The following is a 24,775-nucleotide window of genomic DNA, read 5'->3' as shown; positions in this document are numbered from 1 at the left end:
GAAAAGATTCATGAAAAGCACAGGTGTCTGATCCTAATGAAGCGATGTGAGAGACATCTGTTCTTGCTCCTTTACAGAAGTGGGTGTCCACAGATGTGTAGCATTGCCTTTAACAGATTTTGTTGATGTGTTGATTAGTTAAACACATGCACACACATACATATACATACAGATATGTATACACATACAGACATATATATGTATGTAGCTATGTATGTGCCAAATGCTATAAATATGCATTTTTCTTTTATTTTTTAAATTAATTAATTAATTTTTTTGATGTTCTACCATCACTACCAAAAAACTTAGATTTTTACCCCCGCACCTACCCCCTCCACCCCCCTCCCTCCCCAAGATGCCATACAATTCTATATAGGATCTACGTATACTTTCCTACTGAATACGTTTTCACTATAGTCATGCTGCGTAGACAAACTAAAATAAATGGAAGAAATCGTATAACAAATCAAAACATAATACACACACACACACACACAAACAATCTGCTACATTCTGCAAATGACTTCCATATTTCTTTCTCTGAGTGTGGAAGGCATTTTGCCTTAGGAAACCATTGGAAATTTTTTTTTTTTTAAGTTCTTGCGTTATTACGAAGTTCCAAGTCTACCACAAGAAACTCTCGCACACTGTGGTCGTTGCTGTGCACAAAGTTCTCCTGGTTCTGCTCCTTTCACTCAGCATCAGATCATATAAGTCCCTCCAGGCCTCTCTGAAGTCTTCCTGTTCATCATTTCTTATGGCACAATAGTACTCCATGACATTCATATACCACAACTTATTCAGCTGTTCCCCAACTGATGGGCATCCGCTTGATTTCCAGTTTTTGGCCACTACAAAGAGGGCTGCTATAAATATTTTTGTACATATGGGACCCTTTCCCATTTTTATGATCTCTTGGGGATACAGTCCTAGAAGCACTATTGCTGGGTCAAAGGGTATGCACATTTTTGTAGCCCTTTGGGCATAGTTCCAAATTGCTCTCCAGAATGATTGGATGAGCTCACAGCTCCACCAACAATGAATTAGTATTCCAACTCTCCCACATCCTCTCCAACATTGATCATTTTCCTGTTCTGTCATGTTTGCCAATCTTATAGGTGTGATGTGGTACCTCAGTTGTTTTGATTTGCATCTCTCTAATCAAAAGTGATTTAGAGCATTTTTTCATATGATTATAGATATCTTTAATTTCTTCCTCTGAAAATTCCCTATTCATATCCTTTGACCATTTATCAATTGGGGAAGGAAGGATTTTCTTACTAGAGTTGTCTGTAGTGGTGTGGACTTCATTTGTGAAGTAGTAAGATCCCTATACTTAGAAATAATCAAGGAGTCTAGATGGTGGTCTGTCAAGGATGCTGTGCAATAGAAAACTGTCTAGCTTACCAGGAGAGGTTCAATTTGTTGTTGCTGAATCATTTTCAGTCATGTCTGATTCTTCATGACCCCATTTGGCGTTTTCTTAGCAAAGATGCTGGAGTGGTTTGCCGCTTCCTTTTTCAGCTCATTTTACAAATGAGAAAACTGAGGCAAGCAAGGTGAAGTGACTTATCCAGGGTCACACAGCTAGTAAGTGACTGGGGCTGCATTTGAACTCAAGTCTTCCTTACTCCAGTCTAGCCCTACGGCACCACCTAGCTGCCCTTAGGCTGAGTTAGATGTCTGCTAATGACTCTTCCCAACTTTTGAGGATCATACTATCATAGATATAGACTGGAAGGGACCTCAGGAACCACTAAGCTCATCTTCCTCATTTTATAAAGGAGATAATAGGTATAGAGCAGTGAAATGACTTACACAGCTAATAGATGGCTGTGGCACGATTTACACATAGGTCTTTTCTGACTCTTTAAGTGCTTCCTCTTCCCGGGATACCTCCTCAATCTTAAGATGATCTAAAGTCATAAATTTAAAAGAAAATTCCTTTTACTGAATAAATATCATTGCCAGACACTCCTTGGAACACTCTTTGTGACTTCTTAATTGTCACACAGATACTGTCAACATCTTTTTGCCTCTTTCATAACTCAGCCACTTCAAAGAGGGTACAAGATGAACCTCCTTACCTTGACTCTTGCAGGAAGATTTCAGTGTTGATTCAACCAGTCAACAGTGTTTACTGCGCTACTGCTATTCTCATACATGAATCATCCAACGTGTAAAACCCCCTTCCCAACCCTCCAGTTCTGAACAGATGCTAACTGAACCCTCGGTATGTAGAGGGAGATGTCATAGGAAAGATTTAGTAGATAATGCAGAACAGTGTTCAGGAAGCCAAAGGACCAAAACAGGGTGTGGGCAACAGAGTCCATTGCCTCAGAAAGGATAGAGGATATTGAGGATTTAGAAGTGACTTTAAGATTCCTTAAGAAAGTTGTAAGGAGTGGTTTCCCAGACTGTAGATTTTATATTTGGTTTTGTAATCCACTGTATGATTTTTGAGGGAAAAAAATCACATTTCAGTGATAATTCATAAAGTAGATATCAGATGCCTAAGGTATGTCATGTACTATGCTAGACATTGGGGATACACTGATGAAAAACAAATGCCTGTCCTCAAGGAGCTTATTCTGTAAGAGAGAAGAGGTAGGGCAGAGATACAGGCAGCCTGATACAAGGTAGAAGAATGTATTCGGGATAAAAAAGAGATTCACTAATTCTACTATGAGAGCTTGAGAGAGTGATTGCCGTCACATGAGGCTGATTGGGGGAAAACTTCATAGAGGATTGGCTGGTCAAAGGATGGAAGATTCCAATAGGCAGAGAAAGAAGTTCATTGTAGACACGGAAGACAACAGTCTCCAAAAATGGACAGATATGGGAGAGGTCTAATTACATTCGAATTCTTGAAAGCCAAGGGAAGTAGGGGCAATATATTCCAGTCCTGGGGAAAGTTGTATACACCTAAATGTACAGACTTGGAAGAGTATACAAAGAAACTGAGGAACACTAAGTGGTTTAATTTGACAAATAAGAGAAAACAAAGCAAGATAGAGAATATGCTTTCTCTCTTAGTCTGCTGGGATTCTTAACCTTTTTTGGTCTTACCTTTGGCATTCTGTTGAAGTCTATGGACCCCCCCCTCAGAATATGTTTTTAAATTTATAAAATAAAGTGAATAGCATTACAAAGGAAACCAATTTATTGAGAGAAAATTATTGAGCCAGGCAAGGTAACATACACCTGTCATCCCTGTTACTAAGAGAGAATGAAGCTGGTGGATCATTTGAGCTTGGGAGCTCAGAGCTTCATTAAGGCCAAAGTCAAGTGTCCCCACTCAGTCTGATATTGATATGATGAGACCCTGGAAGCAGGGGCCACTAGGCTTCCCAAGAGGGGCAAAATGGCCCATATCAGAAAAACCAAGTGAGTCAAAGATTCCATGTCTGTCAGCAGTAGGATTGGACCTGTGGATGGCTGCTGTATTTCTAGCCTGGGCAAGATGAGGAGAACCAGTCTTCCCCTACTCCCTACCCCCAAACCCCAAAAGTTTCTATGATGTTTTTTGTAATGAAAAAATATACTAGTTCATAGATTGTAGGTTAAAACCGTTGTTTTAGACAAAATATCAGCATTAATATCCATATAATTTATAAATAGTAACAAATACTCAATAAATATAAATCTTTCATCAGTGTATTAATTGTGAGAAAGATTACAGTCAATCAACTCTGTCAGAGGCTCTGACTTTTGACTACTCCAAAACACCTGAACCACAGCTCAGTGTTGAGTTTTCTCAGGATGGTAGCTTGAGTCTTTAATATTAGAAGGATCAGATGAATTAATTAATTTAAAAATTATTATAATTTTATTTTGAAATCATAATTTTATCTTATTTCTTTTCTTTCGCTTTACGGATTAAAAAATGTATTGCTTCAATTGATGCAGCGGAGGTATTCTTAAATATCAGCCCTAATTCTCATCAGTATGTCTTTCCCACAGAATGAGTATAACTGAGTTCTCTCAAAATGTCCATCAAAATACTCTCAAAAATGACAGTTAAGTCCCTCACAAATTTATTCTGTTATGATCATTAATTGTAGTGTCTCACAGACTTTCTCTATGACATTTAACTGTACAGTCTCTTCTTAGATTCTTTCTATGTTTATTAACGAACTAAATCTTCTCAGTAAAGAAGTTATCTGAATATTTCACAGAGATATACCTTCCCTGAGCAGTTAACAATCATTTCCCAAGATTCTGTTCATAAAGGTATAGCAGTGATATCTGAAATTTTTATGAAAAGTCTGTTATTTAAGTTAGGGTTACCTCAGTAAAAGTATGAGGCAAATTTCTCAACTGAGAAGGAAAGGGAAGAAATGTTATGGGAAGCTTGAGGAGAGATCTGAAGGTTTGAAACAGTAGGAGAATGGGATGGGGTAGAATGATAAGTGCTATCTCAATATTCCCAGAGGGCCAAGACTTACTTCTCAGGACTAGAACGTTCAGTTGTTAACGTACCGTTTTGTTTTGGCTCCAGACGCCTTCAAGAAGAAGACCAGCAACTTAGAACGTCGTCTCTGCCCGCCATACCAAATCCATTTCCTGAACTTTGCAGCCCCACCAATTCTCCTGTTCTCACAACAAGCTCTTTATCTCAGAATCAACCAGTTAGTAAGCAGGTGAGTAATTTTTGTGTGTTTTGTTTGGTGCCAATGATTATTTCTTGTGATTTAAAAAAAAAATATTGATTGGTTTATTATTTTGGGGAAAAAGGAAAGGGAAGGAAAAATTAGCATTTTTTTCTATACATATACATATATAGATGTGGTTTTTACCTTGAGAAGCAACGTATGATCATAAAAAGAGGACAGGATTCAGAGTAAGGAAGACCTGGCTCCAAGTCCTACTTATCTCCCAAACTGAATGTGTGACCAAGAGCAAATCACCTAACCTTCAGATGCCTTAGGCAGCTCTCCCAAGTTGTGTTTCAGAGCAGGTATCTTTCAGAGCATGGTATCTTATCAGGGGCTCCCTACAATAGTGAAATAATGGGTCCAGTCTTTATATATTATAAAATAGATTTTAAAATTTTAAAAATTTATACATTAAAAAAAGATTTATTCAGTCACCTGAAACTTTCTGTGCCATAGGCAACTTTTTAAGACTAATCTCCATTGGTAGTGGAAGTGTCCACAGTGATATAGTTCCCCAGACCCAGAGAGAGAGAGAAAGAGAGAGAGTTTTAAGCTTTAAAACTGCACTAAGACTATTGGGACACCCAATATAGATCCAGGTGTAGATAGATATGTATATATGGGTATCTGTGTGTCTATTTGTATACAAGTTCCTAAATATGCATATATGCTTATGTACATATATGAAATATATTTTTATATATATTTTTATATATGAAGATATGTTGCCTTATTAACTTTTGATAATATTTACTCTGTCGACTTCTTATAACATTGATTGTAATGAGTTACTTTTTTTAGAGGTATGTCTTAACAAAAAAGGACCATACTCTAGCAATACTTGTTACTCTGCATTTGAGAATTATTTTAAAATAAATGAGGACACATACATGTACATAGATGTTTTTTTGCATGTGTATCCCTTTGTAATTGCAAAACACTACATGAATGAAAGCCAAGATATGTTGAGAGATAAAGCTATGTATGTACAATGTATACGTGCTCTGATGTGCTGTTTTGTTGTTGTTTACTTCTACCTTCAAGAAAAAAGGGCAGTATTATACAGTGAGAAAAAAGAGTTCTTGACTAGCCTGGGACTCATGTGATGTGAGGTTTCAAATTTTCTAATTCTCAGTTTTTTTATCTCCAAAATGGGAATTGTAATACCTGTAGTACTGGTACCCATCCACCACTCCCCTTTCTCAGGATGCTCTGAGGCTTTAATGAAATCAATGTGTATAAAGTGCTTTGTCAGTCTTAAAGCACCGTAGATATCAACTATTCTATTACTGTTGTCCTTGTCTACCATTATTTTCTGTGTCGCCTTGGACCTGTCATGAATCTCTTGGAGACTCAGTTTCCTTTCCTATCAAGTTGAGACAATCATTTCTCCCCTATCGACCTCTCAAATCTGTTTTGAGGCTTTAGTGAATAAATGAATATGCAAACACTTTTTAGAAATCTAATGTAGACCACAATAAAAGAGGTGATTATTCATTTGAAAGAGTTAGTTTATATTTCTTCAGCACCATATAGAACAATTAGAGTTTAGAATGATTATTCTCACTAGATGTCCAGGCAAACTGTTTAATTTCAAAGGTCATTCACTGGCAACCTCAACTCTCTAAAATATAGCCAAAAACTAGAAACTAAGCATAAAATGTTTCTGATTAACTTAAACCGAGGGCACAAAGTCCTCTCCTGTGCACCTTACTCTTATAATTGCCACTGAGGTTTTTATTCAAAGCTGGTTTAACAACTCTTGTCAGTTTTTGATAAATGGATTCCCAGACCGCAGATGATGAGAAGTAGCTCATTTAGTGGAAAAGGCTGCTTCCTAGTCTATGAAAGTCTTCAGGAGGAGACAGGGAGGGAGTGAAGGGGATTTAGGAGCCCTTTTTTTGTTTTATGAGCTAGATTGGATGGCAATTTGAAGTCTTCTCCAGCACTAAAACTCTGTTTTTGTGATGGACTACATTTCAGTCATCTTAAAAATGTGCTCATGCAGAATCCCCCAGCCCCTAAAATACTACGTAAGTGCTCTGCTGCGGTAATTTCTTTGCATCTCAATTTGAAAATTCATATTTCTTGGCAAGGAATCCACTGAAGGAATGTGATAGAAGAGATTGCTGTCAGGCAATATAGAAAAACAAAAAAATGAGGAAGCCAACAGCTACTCTAGGAGTTAAGAAAAAGAGAGCATAGGCGTTATCATAATAAATAATAATAATAATAAGGCATTATATTAAGTTGATAAACCTTATTTAAAGTAAAGGAAGTAAGTTGGGGGATGGCAGTGGTATTTGTGTTCTTTACAAGAGCAAGAACTTTGACTCCACTCAAGTCATTCTCTTTGACAGCTGCTTCACTGTAGCGTGGAGGTGACCCGAAATTGTCAAAGTCCATGTCAACTAAGCACAAACCAGGCCAAGTTATACGAAACTGTAAATGTTTGTAAAATAAAAACAAAATACATCAACAAAACAAAAAACCACTTGGAAAGACTTTGAACATGGACCTGGCATTGGACTCTGCATGAGTGTGTGGCTTAGTAGAAAATGTATGGATTTGGGTTGCTTGAGTTCCAATTCCAGCTCTGTAACCTCTCTGTGGTGTTGGACACTTTGCTAAATTAGGGTCCTAGCCAGATTAAAATCTGTGCTGCTCCTTTGCTTTTGGGGGACCAGCCTAAGAAAATGTGGAGAGATTCATCACCAACTGATGTTTTTTTTTTTCTCCAGTGCAAAAATTTTTGAGTTTGAAATAGCATTTAAAGTTGCCTAATTTAGATATCTGAGAGAAGCCAAAGTTTTTTGGTTCATGCCTACTTAACGTGGATGTCCTCCAAGGATCTGTCCTGGTCCTTTTTTTCTTTCTACTCTCTCTCATTTAGTGATCTCATCGACTTATCAACGGAATCTATGGGATTCCATTATCTCAATGCAGCATATTCATACTGGCATGCAACTTCAGTGTCACCCCCAGATCTTCTCTCTCATTCCACATTTCCACTTTATTCTCCAAAACTTGCCATTTTTCCCCTTCCTATAGACCGTGAGCTCCTTGAGAGCGGATATTGTAGGCTTTTCTTTGTATCTACAGCATATCACACACAGTCACTTACCAAATGCTGGTTGACTTCGACTTCCCATCTCTTGTTTGTGTCCCCTTCTCTTCACTCTTTCAGCCATCACCCTAGGTCATACATTCATCACCTCTTATTTACATTATGATAACAGCCTATGAATTGGTCTTACTACCTTAAGTGTCTTCCCACTCCAGTCCACCAGCTAATGGTCAGCTGTCAATGTCATAGTCCTAAAACTTAGATCTGACCATATAACTACCTGGCTTATAAACTCCAGTGGCTCCCTGGGATCAAAACTCCTATGTTTAGCATATAAATTTCTTCACAACCTGGCACCTTTCTACCTTTCCAATCTTCTTCTTTTCTGCTCCTCTCGATATACCCTATAATTTGTCTATGTTGACTCTTTGCTGTTCCCTCATGTAGGACCCTCCATCTCTCCTCTCCGCAGATTTACACTGGCTGTTCCTCATGTCTGGAATGCTCTCCTTCCCAACCTCCAAATCCCTGTGTTTTCCTTTTAGACTTTGTTCAAGTGCCATCTTCTCCAGGAGTTCTTTCCTAGACTTCCCAGCTGCTAGTACTACCATCTTCTCTAAGGTCTATTCTGTACTTACTTTGTACATTCTGAATTATGTATGTTGTCTTCTAAGTTGGAATGTGAACTCTTTGCTATGAATTGGTCCAGCCATGCAAGAAAGCAATATGCAACTCTGCCCCTCAAAGTTACTAAATTGGGGTTATCCTTTGACCCAGTGATACCATTACTAGGTCCGTACCCTCCAAAAAAAAGCACAGTAAGAGAAACTGGACCCATATATACAAAAATATTGATGTAGCAGCTCTTTTTAATAGTGGCAAAGAACTTGAAACTGAAAGGATACCCATTAATTGGGAAATGACTGAGCAAATTATGTTGTGTATGTTGTACACACACACACATGTATACAAATACATATGTAGGTAATAGAATACTGTTGAGCTGTAAGAAATGATGAAGACAGTGTCAGAAAAAAATGGAAAGATGTACAAACTGATGCAAAGTGAAGTGATCAGAACTAGAACCATTTATACAGTAATAATAATACAGTGAAGCAGACAACTATGGAAAGTTTAAGAACTCAGATCAAAAGTTACTAACCATAATTCTAGAGGACTCATGAAAAAACATGCTACCCATTTTCTGACAGAGGCAGACTCAGGATACAGTTTGAGACTTAAAATTCATATGGACATGGCCAATAGGGTTTTCTTTTTCTTTCTTTTGCTATGAGAGTCAAGTGAAGGAAAGAGAAAGATAATAACTCTTTGAGAAGTGGGGGGAAATTCAATTTTTAAAATTATGAGGTACTTTTTCTTTGTATTCTCAAAGCAGAGCATAGCTTTTGGTGCACAGTAAACACAGAGCGTTGTCCTTACCACATAGTAAGCTCTAATTATATGCCTGTGAACTGATTGGTTGATTATTCCTGGGACCAAAATCAGTCAATCACCAAGAAGCATCTATTAAGCCCTTACTGTATGCCAGGTACTATGCTAAGCACCGTGGATATAAAGAAAAGCAAAAATGATTTTTGTCTTCAAGAAGCCTCTGTTCTGATGGAGTGACGGCATCTAAATAAGTAGGTACATACAAGACACACAGAGCACAGGGAAAGTCATCTTAGAGGAAAAGGTGATCACAGCTTAGGGGGAAAGGGAATGGCCTTATACAGACAGAAGAGTTTGACCTGCTGTTGAGAGCCATGTTTTAAAATTTGAAGCAGCTGCTGAGCTTTAAGCTTATTTGGACTGCAAGCAGAATACTCTCTTAGTTTGGCTGGTAAATCCCCGGAGGAATAGTGTGGGGCAGCCTGTAGGAACCTGCCCCTGTCCAAGCTGACTACTTTACAGTTTTCCACAAAACCTATTTTTGGTGAGCAGCTGAGATAATGTTATCAAGGCAGCCTGGATTCTAGCCCCAGCTCTTCTAATAAGAATTGAGCTATGTGACCTTGAGAAAATGATTGACAACTCTTCCCCCTCAAAAAAATGTACCTCAGTTTCCTTATCTGTAAAATGAGGTGATTGGGATGAATAGATGGTCTTCAAGGGCACATTTAGCTCTCACACAGCAATGAATTACCTTAAAATGGTAAATGTTCATCTATTTACTGATATTAGATGGTATCATGTGTGTTTCCCTCTCCTGTTATGCAGTATTCCAGCCTAGCATACTTTCTCATCGTTGTGTGCTTTAAGTGACAGACTTCCTCCCAATCTGTTCCTCCAGTAGGAAAATGAAATGCTGTTTGTCCAGAACTGTATTTGAAACATTTTTTAGTGAATTAAACCTTCCTATGGAAGGAAACAATACCTAATGGCATTTCTGTTTATCCTTTTTTTTTTGTCTTCAAAATTTAATTTAAATTTTTACCTTTGCTACTAATGTATATTTTGCTTTTCTTAATCAAATATTAAGGAGTTCTTTTTTTTTCCCTAGAATAACGACAACATAAAAATTGCATAACTTCAACTACTGGGAAATCAGTCTTTCCTTCCTACCCCCTGCCCTTCCCTTGCTAACACTGACCACCATGACATTCTTTACTACCTAAAATCAGTATTCACAAGGTTCCCCATGTTCCACAGGGCAGGAGCAGTGCTCTCTGTCTTTCCAAAGCTCATTTTGACTCCAGGTTCCCAAGCTCTTTAGGAGATGGGAGTTCACTGTTATTATTCACCTGTCTACAGATATTTCTCCCATTCTCAGTCTCCTTCCCATAGAGGAGGTAACATCACCATTTGAGGACATTATCAAAACTTAGAGGCCAAAGTAAGTGTTTCTTGTCAGGGAGCCAGAGTTGGCTTTGCTTCCTGACTTTGTCACATGCCTCAGCTACATCTGGGATTTCTACCTCCCCAGTGACCTTCTGTTTTCAATAAGTATACAGACGAGCTGTCTATGGTTGTGTCACTTCAGTTGTTTACAAAGTTCCTCATCCCAAAAATAAGGCCATTAAAATATTATCTAGACCTCCAGGCTATTGGGGGGTAAAACATGCTCTCTTATTTTGGAAGCAGGTTGGTGAGAACCAGGAATTTTGTCTCCTAAAGCTGCACATGAGATCATTTCTTGGGGGGGAATCCAGGAACCCACTTTGTTTCCAAGAGAAGGATGAGTTCTGTAAACTAAAAGCTAATTGTGAGGGCCACATTTTTAATTTCGATTTGGTTTTGGAAAGAGCTGAAGATCCCACTCTGACTGTTGTTTTTCTGTATAAAGTGTGAGTCTTCTTTAATGGAAAGTTAACTTTGTGTCCCTGATACCAGAGGTCATGATTACATTTCCTCTTCTAAGCAATTCTAAATACAGAGCTAAGATCTTTAAATTTACAATCGTGATGTAAGGTTTAAACATGTAAAAGACTTTGGCCCCCATTGTTTTCTCCTTGCTCTGGGGAAAAAAGTAATCTGATGCTCTAGTTTCCATTTAGTCAGAGTCAGAAGATACAAAACTTTCTGGAGCCAGACAGAGTCCAGGGTAGAATTCAAGAATAACCTAAAGGAAAGGTGAATTATAGCTGATGTATTGTGTCTACAAAGACACCTTGTCAACCAGGAAGAAGTTAATGAACCAAAGAAAGGAGTAATACCTGTTTGAGAAGGAAATTGTGGAAGATGAGGAAACCAGAAGCTTCTCAATTTGTCTAGGAGTTGTTTCCTATGCTTCATTATTATACACTAAGAAAGTTCAAGACAATAACTTTTGAGGGGAGTGTAAGGATAAAGTGAATGACCATTTAATTTAGTCAAACTCTGACACAAAGAAAATGTGTAAAAGGCATTCTGAAAGTGACTGAAGAAATGGCTCTGGCTCTTCTCTGAACTTTTTCAAAATTTGCTTCCTTGATTCTTAGAAGTAACTTGATTGGAGTCCTAAACATAAGACAGTTTCAGATGACAAATGGATGACTGTAGGAAAATATTAGAGAGTCTTCACAAGTTAGATAATGTTTGAAACAGTAGAAGTGTTGTTCACCTTCACTGGTAACTCGGCTCACTCTATTACAATTGGCATTGTTTCATTTTTTATATTTATATCCTCATTGTTTAGTGCATAAGTAGGCACTAAATAAATGTTTGCTAGTTGTTTGGTGATAACTTATTTCAAGATTATCCTAAGGAAAGCGTATTTAGATAAGCAATGAGAAATCAATGAAGCAAAAACGAATTGCTCTAATATTTTAATCATGAAATTGAATCTCAAGAGGATAAAGGAAGGAATAATGATTGATTTTACTTAATACAAAAAAAAGAATCCTGGTCTTTTATCACTGGAGTTACAGTTTCAGACTAGAAGATATCTCAGAAACCTACTTGTTCCAACCCCTTCATTGCAAGGAGGAAATTGACATTTGTCAGGCCTGACTCCCAGTTCCTGGACTTCTCTGTTCAGAATGACATCATGAATCCACACTGCAGGCAAAGAGCCTTCCCTTTAGTAGAATTAATCATCGTTGGAAGAGGTTAGACAACTTTTTCCTGCCTATCAGCATCCATACTACTTAAGTTGTTTTTTTTTTAATTTTACCAGCCCAGAAAGCTTTCAACTGTATGAATCTGTTTCAGAAGTTCTTGATCAACAAATTAGGAATTAGCAGTTTGATATATTTGGGATATTATCATTCAGTCATTTCAGACTTTTTGGACCCTGGGGTTTTCTAGACGAAGATAGTGTTTTGTCATTTAATTCTCTAGCTCACAATACAGAGGAGAAAACCGAGGCAGATAGGCTAAGTGACTTGCACAGGGTAACACAGCTCGTAAATGTCTGAGGCCAGATTTGAACTCAGGAAGATGAGTCTTCCTGACTTCAGGCCCAGCACTCTAACCACTGCACCACCTAGCTGCCCTTTAGAAAAGCTAGGGCTATTGCTTTGAGTTCTTACTTGAGAATATATGCTGCACTTTGCTGAATAGAATGATGGAATCCTGGTTCTCATACTTAGTCTAAGAGTGACACTGGTGGAGACTTGTTTATTTTTAACCAGGTTAGGTATACCATACAACCATCTTTTTCAACAGCCATTTCAACATTCCTCCTCCATTCTGTTAGGCTTCCCTTCATCATGTAACAGCATTTGTTTTTTTTTTTTTCACCTTGAACATGACATTCTTTTCATACCAGGGAAAGTTAAGAGAAACCGATCTTGAAGGTCCTAGAATTTTAAAACCAGCTGTCCATTAAGCTAGAGATATAAACAAGGTTCTCATCCATTCTGTATGCCTAAAGTCTTTTTGGCCCCTTTAATATAAAAATGTTTGGTTTGAAAACTTTCCTTTGACCAGGTTTGATTCACACACACAGCAGCATTTGCTGTCAGATGGACCAGATCCCCATACCCGCTAACTCTTCCAATCCTAATATTACCAAATGGTGAATGAACATCCTCCAGGGTGAAATTCTGCTCTGTTCTGAATACTACCCTACATGTTGCCTAGTCACCAAAATGTACCTCTCATCTTTCTGGCCCTGAGAAATTTGCCTTCTTGCCTCGAAAAGGGTCTCTTGATGTTAATAGTCATTATTGGAAGACTAGATATATGCTATCCACCTTGCATTTTGAATAGGGCAATAGCTCATTTTATCATTCTTGCACTTCTTTAGATTAGGTTCCCTTATACAGTAGCTGGGGTGTAGTGGATAAAGCACTGGGTTTGGAATGATAGGATGTTGGATTTAGGTCATACTCTTCAGAACTAGGATGAATTTTCCTTGTTTTGTGAATATTGAAATTAAGGCCCCCAAAAGGGCCTGATATCAAGTGACTTGTTCAAGGTCACAGAGAATAGCAAATGAGCCTGATTTCAAATCCAGTTTCTTTATCTGTACCTCAGTTTCCCAAGTTCAAAAAAATAGGGATAATTCTTACCCCTTTGCATATAAAATGTGTTGTAGACCATAAAGTGGTATATAATTGTTGACAAAGATATTACCTGTCTTGAAAGAATTTTCTCTTGCAGACTGTGGGAAATCCCTGGGGCTCCTACCCTGCTCTGACCAGCAGTTTCTAATTGCCCCCAAGAAAACCTTCATATACCCCAGCAGTTTCCAGCTTCCCTTGTTGCTGGAACACCTGGCAAAGCCAACCAAGGGATGTGGCTATGATTTTGTTTCTGTAACTCCTCAACAGTCTCCTCCCACAGTGCAGCTATTCTGTGTACCCAGACTCTATGCCTTCCATGCTATTTCCCATGACCATGCCTTATAAAAATCCTCTTCTCTCTTTCCTCCCTGGGCATCCCTGTCTGAATAGGGCAATGAGTTTTCCAGAATTGCAGTTCCTTGACCTTGAATAAATGCCTTGCTTTATTTACTGATCATTGAATTGATCTGAGTTTTTTCAGGTTGACACTATAGAGTAGAGGAAGGAAATTTTTCTGTTGAATTTACTGAACACTTAAGTCCCTACTCGTTGTTTGGCAGTATTAGGCTCTTGGTCTCCAAAGGCAAAAATGAGTTCTTGCCCTCAAGAAGATTTCATTGTTTTTGAAATGGAGGTAATTTGAGGTGAGAGAGAGCTGGGACGTGCTGGGAGCATCCCAAGAAACTTCAAGTAAGTATTGATGGGTGAGCTACATTTAGAAAAGAGAGCTGAAGTGTAGGAGAACCACCGGCTGGCCAGTTTGGCTGCAGCGTACACCATGTGAAGGATTATGGTGGTGCAGCCTCTTCAAAGCTTCCATCTGGATTGTTGGCTGTTCTTTTACACCCCAGATTGACTAAAACTCCCCTCTCCTCCAAAATGAAAAAACTTGAGCAATGGTTTCCCCAAGTTGCATTTATGGTCTGGTACTTTGAGATCAGTAATGAAGTTTTTTAGAACCAAGAAACCTGTGCTTTATAGGTAGACTTAAACTTTTTTAAATTCCATTTTTATTGATGTCAATATTCCTTAACTCCAGTACCCCACCTCTGCTTGGAGGGCAGGGAGGGAGGTGTTATAACTCTTCTCAGGGACCAAGCTTGTTCAATATAATTAGTGTTCAGGTTTGCTTTCCTTGTTCTTTCTTTTTACATTGCTCTAGTCATCATACATATTGTTTTTCTGTTTCTACTTACTTCACACTGTGCCAGCTTCACTCTATTTTACCATCTTCATCGTCTCTCAGAGTAGCACATTGTATTATACTCATGTACTACAATTTGCTTACCCCTTCCAGTTGATTCAATGCTCCTCTTGTGTATTAGCACAACTGGACCTCTCCTCCAACACTGACTTATTTGGAAAGATTTTTGATAGCTGTTTGGAGGATGGGTGAGGAGAGCAGACACTAGATGCACAGAGACCAGCTAGAGGATGGTACAGTAATGTTCAATAAAAAATGTTGCGAGGCCTGAACTAGTTTGATGCCCATGTGAGTGGAAGGAAGGAGGGAGATACAAGAAATGTTTTGGAGGTGGTAACTTGGTATATGGATTAGATATAAGAGGTGCAGGGCTGACCCTAGGATTGGCAGTTTGAGAGATTGGATGAAGTGACTGGTTCCTGGAAGGGTAATAGTTTCCAATGAAATAAGAAAATTCAGAAGGATGAGCTTTGGAAGAAATGTAATAAGTTCCCTTTGGTACATTTTGAGTTTGAGTTGGGACATTTAAGTAGAGATGTCTAGCAAGCAGTTGGTGACATTAGACTGATTTGGAGAGAGATTAGGATTGGATTTATAGACTTGAGAGTCATCAGTGTAGAGATATTCGAACCAGGAATAGTAATAGATCACCATCCAACATGGCATGATAGAGGGATTATTGGATTTGAAGGAAGACAGTCTGTGTTTAAATCCCAGCAGTGCTCCTTACTAGTTCTGTCAAATGAAATTATATTTGTAAGTACTTAGCATGGTGACTTGCACACATTAGGTGCTATATAAATCCCTATTCCTTTCTTTTTACTTCAGAACAGGGATTGTTTCTTTCATGGTTTCTAGCACCTAGCACACTAACTGCTATATTATAGGTTCTTCATAACAGATGCTTATTGATTGATTTATTGCTTTGGGCAAATCAAGATTTATTAAATGCCACTGTGTGTCAGGGAATGTGCTAGGTTCTGAGGATACAGGGAAAGCAAAAAAAAAAAAAAAAAGTCCTTGCCCTCAAGGAGACAACACATAGACAACTATGTACACCAGATAGATAGATAGATTGATAGATAGATCGAAGATAGATAATATATTGGAAGCACTCTCAGATAAGAGGTAAGGAGACCAGTCTCTTACAGAAGGTAGAATTTTCTGCCCTCTTGTACCACTAGTGTTTTCCTAAGTGACTTTGCCCCTCTGGGCCTCAGTTTCCTCATTTGTAAAATGAATGAATTGGACCACACAACCTCTGAAATTCTTTCATTTCTAGATCTGTGACCCTGTGATCTGGCTTGAAGCAGCTTGTATTTTGAGAACTTCATGGACTCTGTGGAGTCATACTAGAAGATTCTGCAGTTGCGTGTTATATCATTAATTTGCAGCCACTCAAACACAGCATTTTTGGCCTTCGAGTCTAAGGCAATTACTGAACAGGCCACTTACAACAAGTATCTCAGAAAGCCTGAAAACAGTCTTCCATACTTTGTTTATTCATTCAGAAGCCCCAGTTGAGAGACCAAATGCAGAATTAGAAAGTGAATATTGCAGATGTTAGAGGAAAGAGGTTGTGGACGGTCAGAGGAGATGTTTTAACTGAAGTGATGACAGCTGGTTGGGGTAAAAGACGTTATTTATATGCTGATAATAATGAAGGGAAACGTTACTGTCGCATTTGGTTTGGATTACAAAGGAGAAAAAACCCACCTTTGTTCTATCCACACATTTTATTGTGATACTGAACTGATGTGCAGCAGAAGGGAGCCTGAGGAAAATGTTGGACTTCAACAACCTTCATTTTGAATTCAGAAGTAAAAGAAATGCAGTTAATTCTAAGTTTTACCTTGACGTCTTGTCTTCTCTACGTTTGAAACTCGAGACTGCTTAAGTCACTTAAAGCTAATTTTAAGGTACAGTGGAGCAAGGATTTGTTACCTCATTTGATCCTCACAACAACCCTGTGAAGGAGGTGCCATTATTTATTCCCATTTTACAGGTGAATAAACTTAGGCTGAGAGAGGTTAAGTGATTTACCTTGGGTCACACACCAGTAAGTGCCTTGACCTTGAATGCTTTGTTTCTTTACATTTGTTCAGTAAAATATATACATATATACACACGCATACATATATATAAAACATGTAATATATACACACATAAAACATGTGTGTATATTATATGTATGCAGTGGTCCATATCCATAGTCCCATACCTCTGTAAAGAGGGGGAGATGCAACTTTCCATCTCTTCTTCTGTGTCAGAGTTGTTCATTTTAATTATACAGCCTTCATCCTGTCAGGGAAAGAACAGGACTGTTTGGCCAAGTGGGTGAGGGTGTTTTTGTACTTGAATACTACAAGGTCTAAAAAACCAGTTTTTCTTGCAATATAACAGGAAGTAGATGAGCTTTGCTTGGTCTTAATATTTGTCTGAGGGTAGTAGACCATGGCTTGTCAGGGCCACTGGCAACAGTTCTATTATAGGTTCACTGCCTTTAATCCTGACCCTATGAGGTGAAATCATACAGCAGTAAACCCCTATGAAAAACAGATTTAATTTGGAAAAATGAACACAGCTCTGAGCATCAGGTCACTAACTAACTCTGTGACTTTGGACAATTCACTTAACCTTTCCGATTTCAGTTTCAAATGAGAAGGTTGAACTTAGCTGATCTCTTGAGGTCCGTTTATAGCTCAGAAATTCTGTTGTAACTTCTGGGCCTACACTGAGACCCTACCACATCTTGGCATAGAAGTAGTGCTGGGTTCTTAAACAATTCCAGGGGAGTTCAAGATTTGGCAGGTCCTAAAGGCTTGAAGTATCTAATTTGTAATAGAAAGATGCTTGGTTATCTGAGCACCAACCTGGCCAAGTTGGAAAAGTCTCATTAGGTGGGCTACCAGGTGACAATTTATTTAGGATACAACAACCCATAAACACTTCTAAATTGTAGAAAGATAATGATTAACATTGATGAAGGGAGTGTCCACAGTGATAAAATCCTGAACCCTTGAGATACTGATGTGTGTTTTGGGTAAGACTATCTCCATTCCAAACCTCCACTGTATACCAGTAAACAGAACAGCTTCCTATGTTAGACTATAAGATTCATAAAGAAGATGAAATAGAGCCAGTACTCCCTGAGTGGTCCAGGCTAGAGTTTCTACAGACCAGAACAGATTGCTATCCTGTGGCTCTCCTTCTCAAATTCAGGGCCTGCCACACTTGCTCTAATATATCTACAACTTCAACTAATGTAGCTTTTCACCCAGGAAGAAAGGTTCCCAAGATGACAGATTCTTGACAAATTCTGCCCATTGTGGATTTCTTTAGGCTGGTATTCCAGAAACACTGAGTGAGCTTAGAGCTTTAATAGACTGATATGGCAAAGATGGCACCCACTTCTGATATATACTAGCTCTGGGACCATGGGCAAATTACTTTGCCTCTTAGTTTCCTAGACAGCTTCCTGAGACCATAAGTTACAGAGGAGTTTATGATCATTTCCTGTCACCTACAAATATGTCTCCCCCATCCTGAAAAAGCCCTCACTTGATCCTTCCATCCCTGATAACTTGGCCTTTATCTCATTTGCCCTTTGAGACTAAACTGTCTATCAGGGAAGGAAATTTCTACACTAGGAGTTCCTCATACTGAAATCCCAGGTTTGGATTTGAAAAGATAGTAACATCAAAGGCAAGTATACTCCCTCCACTGGTATGGATTGAAATCTCTCCATAGTTACCCATCTTGTGTCTTCTTTCTCTTTCCTATCTTTTGTAAATTCTTCCTGGAGGATCCACTCAGTATTCTGGAAGTTTTCCTCTTTAGTTCTTTAAATATTTTGGAGCTATAAGGACAGTATTTGGGCTGTTCGTTTTCACTTTCACTATGTAAAGTTTAGGAAGAATGATCATGAAGTATGGTTAAAAATATGGAACTTAATGAATATAAAGTTTCTGTTCAAAATTCTTACGATAATTAATTAACTCAATGGGCTATCCATCCAAGTGCATGTCATAATGCACACTGTGTATTTTTCAGCATGGATAATTGGGCCAAATTGATTTATAATGAATTGAACTGAGAAGACTAGTATTCTGGGAGCAGGTTGCAGTTATTTTGGTGACATGTGCAAACAGGTTTTGTTAAGAAAATTGTCTTGGCAGCTGAAATAAGAGGAGAGAAAGGCACCTATTGTAGATGGCCTTTTTGAGGAGATAGACTTATTGCTTTTATATTTAAAAGGTGCTTTATCCATTCTAATGCACATTTATGTGCATAATTCAGATCTCAGTGCTAGTTTTCACCAACTGGAAGGCTGACTCACCCATTCCACTTGCCCACTTAATACCCCTACCTCCATTCTCCCAGTACACTCCTCCTCCCCCCACAGTTCCCCCCAAAACCTCTTTATTCAACCTGGATGTTGTTTTTGTGGCTTTCTAATTCTTTTTCTTTTAGGTTTTGTTTTTTTTTTTTTTAATGTTCTACAATCACTACCATAAAACTTAGATTTTTTACCCCCTCACCTATCCCTCACCACCCCCCTCCCTCCCCAAGACAGCATACAATTCAATGTAGGATCTATGCATACTTTCCTGTTGAATATGTTTTCACTATAGTCATGCTGTGTAGACAAACTAAAATAAATGGAAGAAGTCATATAACAAATCAAAACATAATACACACACACGCACGCACACACACAAATGATCTGCTACATTCTGTGAATGAATTCCATAGTTCTTTCTCTGAGTGTGGAAGGCATTTTGCCTTAAAAGACCATTGGGAATTTTTTTTTTTAAATTCTTGCATTGTTATGAAGTTCCAAGTCTACCAGAAAAAACTCTTGCACACTGTGGTCATTGCTGTGCACAAAGTTCTCCTGGTTCTGCTCTTTTCATTCAGCATCAGATCATATAAGTCCTTCCAGGCCTCTCTGAAGTCTTCTTGTTCATCATTTCTTATGGCATAATAGTACTCCATTACATTCATGTACCATAATTTATTCAGCCATTCCCCAATTGATGGGCATCCCCTTGATTTCCAGTTTTTGGCAACTATAAAGAGTGCCGCCATAAATATTTTTGTGCATGTGGGACCCTTTCCTAGGCTTCCTAATTCTAATAATTATATAGAAGTTATAAGAAGTTATAGCTAAAACTGTTTCAGGTAGGGGGCAGGATAGGAATAAGCATTTATAAAATGCCTACTATGTGAAGAGGAACTCTTTCAAGTGCTTTACAAATACCTCATTTAATTCTCACAACAAATCTGCTGTTCTCATTTTACAGTTGAGGAAACTGAGGCAATCACATTTAAGTGACTTGTCCAGGGTTACCCATCTAGTGTCTGAGGCCTGATGTGAATTCAGTTATTTCTGGCTACAATTTATCCCCATTCCCACCTAGCTGCCTCTACTATTGGCCAGGTAATATAATAATTCTGAATAAGTCAAAGTAGGTCAGAATAAAGGGAGAAATGGCAGTTCAGCCCCATTTTCCAGTGGGATAGTCCTATAGTAATATTAGTGCTAATAAGAACACTTACCTTAAAGTCATTGGAATGATTTTGCAAGGCTTTACTTAGAATCATTGAATTAAAGGAGTTAGAGCTGGAAAAAGCTTGCTACAAGGACATTGATGAGGAGCCCAAAGTTCTTGCCCTCTTTCCCTTTAAACAATTTTATTGTGACTTTTTTTAAAAGTCACATTCATTTCTGAATATGCTCCTGTTGGTGAATTTCTTAGCCTGAGTTTCTCCAGAGCCCAGGGACAATGTCACCTACCAACTGGGTCCTCAGACTGGAATTCAAAGAAAGTGAGTATCCAATCTGAAAGGAAAAGAAATTTCTCAGTGCACCAAGGTAGGAGAGCAGCTTTAGCCCCCTCACTACAGCCTTGGTTTTTGCAGCTTCTTAGGTCCCCCTGTAGCACACAGCCAATCAGCTGCAGTCAGCCACATTTAACTGGACCAATGAGATATTGTTCTTCCATACAAGGAAGGCTGATTACTTGCACTCCACTGGTTCCCCTCCTGGCAAGCTGTCACTGGTTTGTTACAGACTTGTCTCAACTGAGCTGTTCGCGCACCAGTGCCGCTTTGTGATTCTTGGTGATGCTGCACTGGACAGCCCCTCCCAGAGAAGACAACAAGGTTACCAGTTTAGTCACAGTCTGTTTCTAAAATGACATGGCTTTTCTCCCTTGGTGTTCCTCTCTCTTCCTGTGAGTGATCTCCCTTGCCACAGAGATGAAGAAAATAAATAAATAAAACCAATCCCTACATCAAATGTGCTGGGTCAGTCTAAGCAGTGCCCCAAGTCCATATTTCCTCAACATCTTTAACAAAACGACACAGTGATTTCTTTGCTTCTCCTCTGCTCTGTGCCCTTTAAAAAAATGAAATAAAAAAAGTCTCTAAATTATCTCTAAAGTCATCCCAAAGGCCATGAAGGTAAATAAAGTTATTGTTAATAAAATGTCTAAATTCAATTTCAGATATTAAAATTATATATATACACACATATACAATATAGCTAGTGTCTTAGCTTTGGGGCAAATTCATCACGTAACAGAATTCTATATCCCAACTTCCAAGTCTTCTCTATCTTAAATTTCCCCAGTATCAATCTGTCAGCTGATCTTTTTGTCATGGCAACTTGACAGACTCTGGTTTGTTCATGTCTTTCTTAAAATATTGCACCCAGAACTGAACACAATTAATTCCTCAGACATTGCCTGAACAGAGAAGAGCTCAGTGGAACTCTTCGAGGCACTGCACTTCTGTCTCCAACATAGCTGAGTGTTCAGAATTAAAATGCTTGAAGTTCTATAGAAATAGAATAATATGGAGTACCAACGGGAAGGGAAAGCTAAAGCATCCATTTGGTCAATGCTGCTTTTGTCTTTCATTTGCCTTCAGCATTTAAAAAAAAAAAAACAAAGCCTAAAACTGTGGGAGCCTCAATGCCTCAACTCCTTCCATTGGTTCATAAGCTCTAGTTTTAACAAGTGGTTCAGGCAAAAACACTCCTCATAGGGTGGTCAGTTTGATGATTCTCCTTGAAATGAGTCAGATTGCCCCTCAGACTATAGTGCCTCACCAAGGCCCTACTTGTAGCCTTTTAGTTAGTGCTCTGCAGAAATAGTCATTGTTTTACAGGCCCCTTTGGGGGCTGAAATTTTATTTTTTAATTTTCCAAGAGTTGATAGGTATTCAATAAATTCCAATGGCTTTTTATAACCTTTTAGATCAAATAACAAATCATCTTTTCGGCTTTTGAAGTCCATCGTACCTGACCCCTTCCTACTTTTCCATTCTTCTTATACCTTAACTCCCCTTCACATACTCTTTAACTCAGTGACATTGACCTCTTTGCTCTTCCTGGCACACAGGGCCAGTTCTGAACCTTTTCGTTGACTGTTCCCCATCCCTGAAACACTCCTTTCTCATTTCCACCTCTTCCACGCAACTTGGAGCCTTTTCACTGACTCTATTTCTTTCCAAACCTTTATCACTCCCCCTCATCTCCTTCTAGCTTCCTCAGCCTCCTTCAAGTCTCAACTGAAGTCCCACCTTGTTTGCAGAAGCAAGAAACCTTTCCCTGTCCTCCTTAATCTTAATGTCTTTCCTTCCCTAATTTATCTTATTACATAGCTGTTTTGCATATTGTCTTCCATTTGACTAGAAGCTTCTTGAGAGCAGGCACTAGAGGTTTTTTTTCCTTCTTTCTTAAGATCCCCAATACTTATCACAGTGCCTGACACATAGTAGTCACTTAAAGCCTAGTTGATTGACTGGCTGATCAAAATTATCTTGAATACTCATGGATCTGTGGTCTCACTGATGTTGGTATTCCCACAGATGATACAGATTATAATTGATCAACTTGTCCATTCTATATGACTACTGTTCATGAATTTCCTCCCACTGCTTTCCTCCAGATTTACCACAGAAGGACCAACCAACGTGCTGAAGGACTTTTTCAATCCCTCTTGACAGGGTAAACACACCTAAGCAGCTAGGTGGTATAGACTGAAGTCAGGATGTCCTGACTTCCAAGCGTGCCACAAATACTTATTAACTTTGTAACCTGTTTAAAGTCACTTAATCTCACTCAGACTCAATTTACTTCAAGATTTGCCAAGTGCTTCATAATGATCACCTCTTTTTATACTCATAACAACCTGTGAAGGTGGTGTTATTTAATGCCTCATTTTACAGATAGGAAAACTGTAACAGGCAGAGGGTGTGTGATTTGGCCAGTTAGATAATCATTGTGTCATTAACAAGTGTCTGAGACTGGATTTGAACTCAGGCTTTCCTGATTTCAGGTCCTGTGCACCCAGTATGTCATCACCCCATCACCCAACTGCCACTAGATGCACGCTCTGGGTCAGACACTGTGCTAGACGCTGAGATAACAAAGATAAAAAAGAAACACCCCCTAATGCAAAGTAAAAATGAAACTGTCTCTGCCCCCTAGGAACCATCATCCTATTGGGGGAAGATGTATGGAAATATCCAAATATTTACAAAATATATACAAGGTAACTTGTTGGAGTAATTTATTGAGGGGGATAGAAACATGGTGGGATGTGTACTTTAGGAAAATCACTTTGGCATCAGTGTTAAGGACAATGGAAATTTGAGGGAGACCAATAATTCAGGGGAAAGGTGAGTGAGGGTGAGACGGCAGGTGATATGTACCAGTGGTTAATGTTTGTTTGTTTGAAGAAAAGATGGATAGCAGACATATTGAAGAGATAGAACTGAGAAAACTTGGGATGTATTTGGGGTGAGGGAGAGTGCAAAATGAAGGATGATTCCAAGATTGAAAACCTGGGAGAGCCAAAGAATGGGAGGGCCTTTGACCTAAAATAAAGAAGTTTGGAAGATGGATAGGTCTGGGAAGTAAGTTCTATTTTGGACATTTTGAGTTTGAGAGGTTTCCATTCCAAGATATCGAAGCAGTTTTAGCCCTACTCCAGCTCAGAACTCCTGAGCTCAAGCAATCCACAAGCCTCAGCCTCTCCCAGTTACAGGGGTTATTGGTATATGCCACCACACATGATCTGTTTCATATTGAAAAGAGGTTTTTTTATTTTTCATTTATTTATTTAATTTTTTTTTTAGTTTTTATTTTAGTTTTTTTTTTTTTACTTTTTATTTTAAATTTTTTATTTTTATGAGCACCATCTATGTACCAGGTACTCATGGGCACTCAAATTTATCTAGTGCTTCAGGGTTTACAAAGTATTTTCTTCTCAACAGTTTGGCGATATGAATAGTGGTAATATCATTACCCCTAATTTGCAGAGAAGGAAACTGGGATCCAGAGAGATTAATTGATTTGTCCATGCTCAAACAGGTTGTAATTAGTAAGTCTTGGTATTTGAAGAATGAAAGCATTTTGTATCTTGGCCAGTGAGCTGGAGTTCCCTTTTTTGATTTTGGAAAACTCTCTTCTCTGTCAAGGCTCACTCCGTTTAGGTACTACTTCCTCCGAGAAGTCCCCCTTCCCAGGTTCCCTCAGGTAAAAATGTTCTTTTCCTCCTCAGATTTTCCCTTGAGTAATTTATCAGGCTTTGTCTTCTTATATATCGTAAGGTCCTTCTGGCACTTTAGATCATTGCTTCCCTAGTGCCTTGTTCTCAGTTCTTAGTACCAAAAGGTACTTGAAAAATGAATTGAAAGACACCCTTAATTCCTAATTTCCACATACTATGGATTGTAATAACTTCCTCATAAGTTGTGAAACCTTAGGAAAAAATGTATTGCCTTGGTCTTCTTAAAATCAGATGTGTAACATTTGTAATTCAGCATTATCTGAGAAGGACCTGTTCTGTATAAATAAATTTCCCAAATAACTAAAGTTTCTGCTTTCCAAAATAAAGTGTTT

At 38.5% G+C, this 24,775-nt stretch overlaps 1 protein-coding gene across 4 annotated transcripts in view; it reads left to right on the top strand.

The window, feature by feature from the left end:
- GRB10 (growth factor receptor bound protein 10) overlaps nucleotides 1–24,775 on the top strand; it is a 262,309-nt gene that overhangs the window by 163,325 nt on the left and 74,209 nt on the right. For all 4 annotated transcript variants that reach the window (XM_072598162.1, XM_072598165.1, XM_072598161.1 and 1 more), the window contains one exon: nucleotides 4,502–4,643. In XM_072598162.1, the coding sequence (XP_072454263.1) occupies nucleotides 4,502–4,643 (142 nt within the window). The remainder of the gene's footprint in view (nucleotides 1–4,501; nucleotides 4,644–24,775) is intronic.

Source organism: Notamacropus eugenii, chromosome 3 (genome assembly GCF_028372415.1).
Source record: "Notamacropus eugenii isolate mMacEug1 chromosome 3, mMacEug1.pri_v2, whole genome shotgun sequence".
NCBI lineage: Eukaryota > Metazoa > Chordata > Mammalia > Diprotodontia > Macropodidae > Notamacropus > Notamacropus eugenii.
This window is presented reverse-complemented; position numbering and strand designations above follow the sequence as displayed.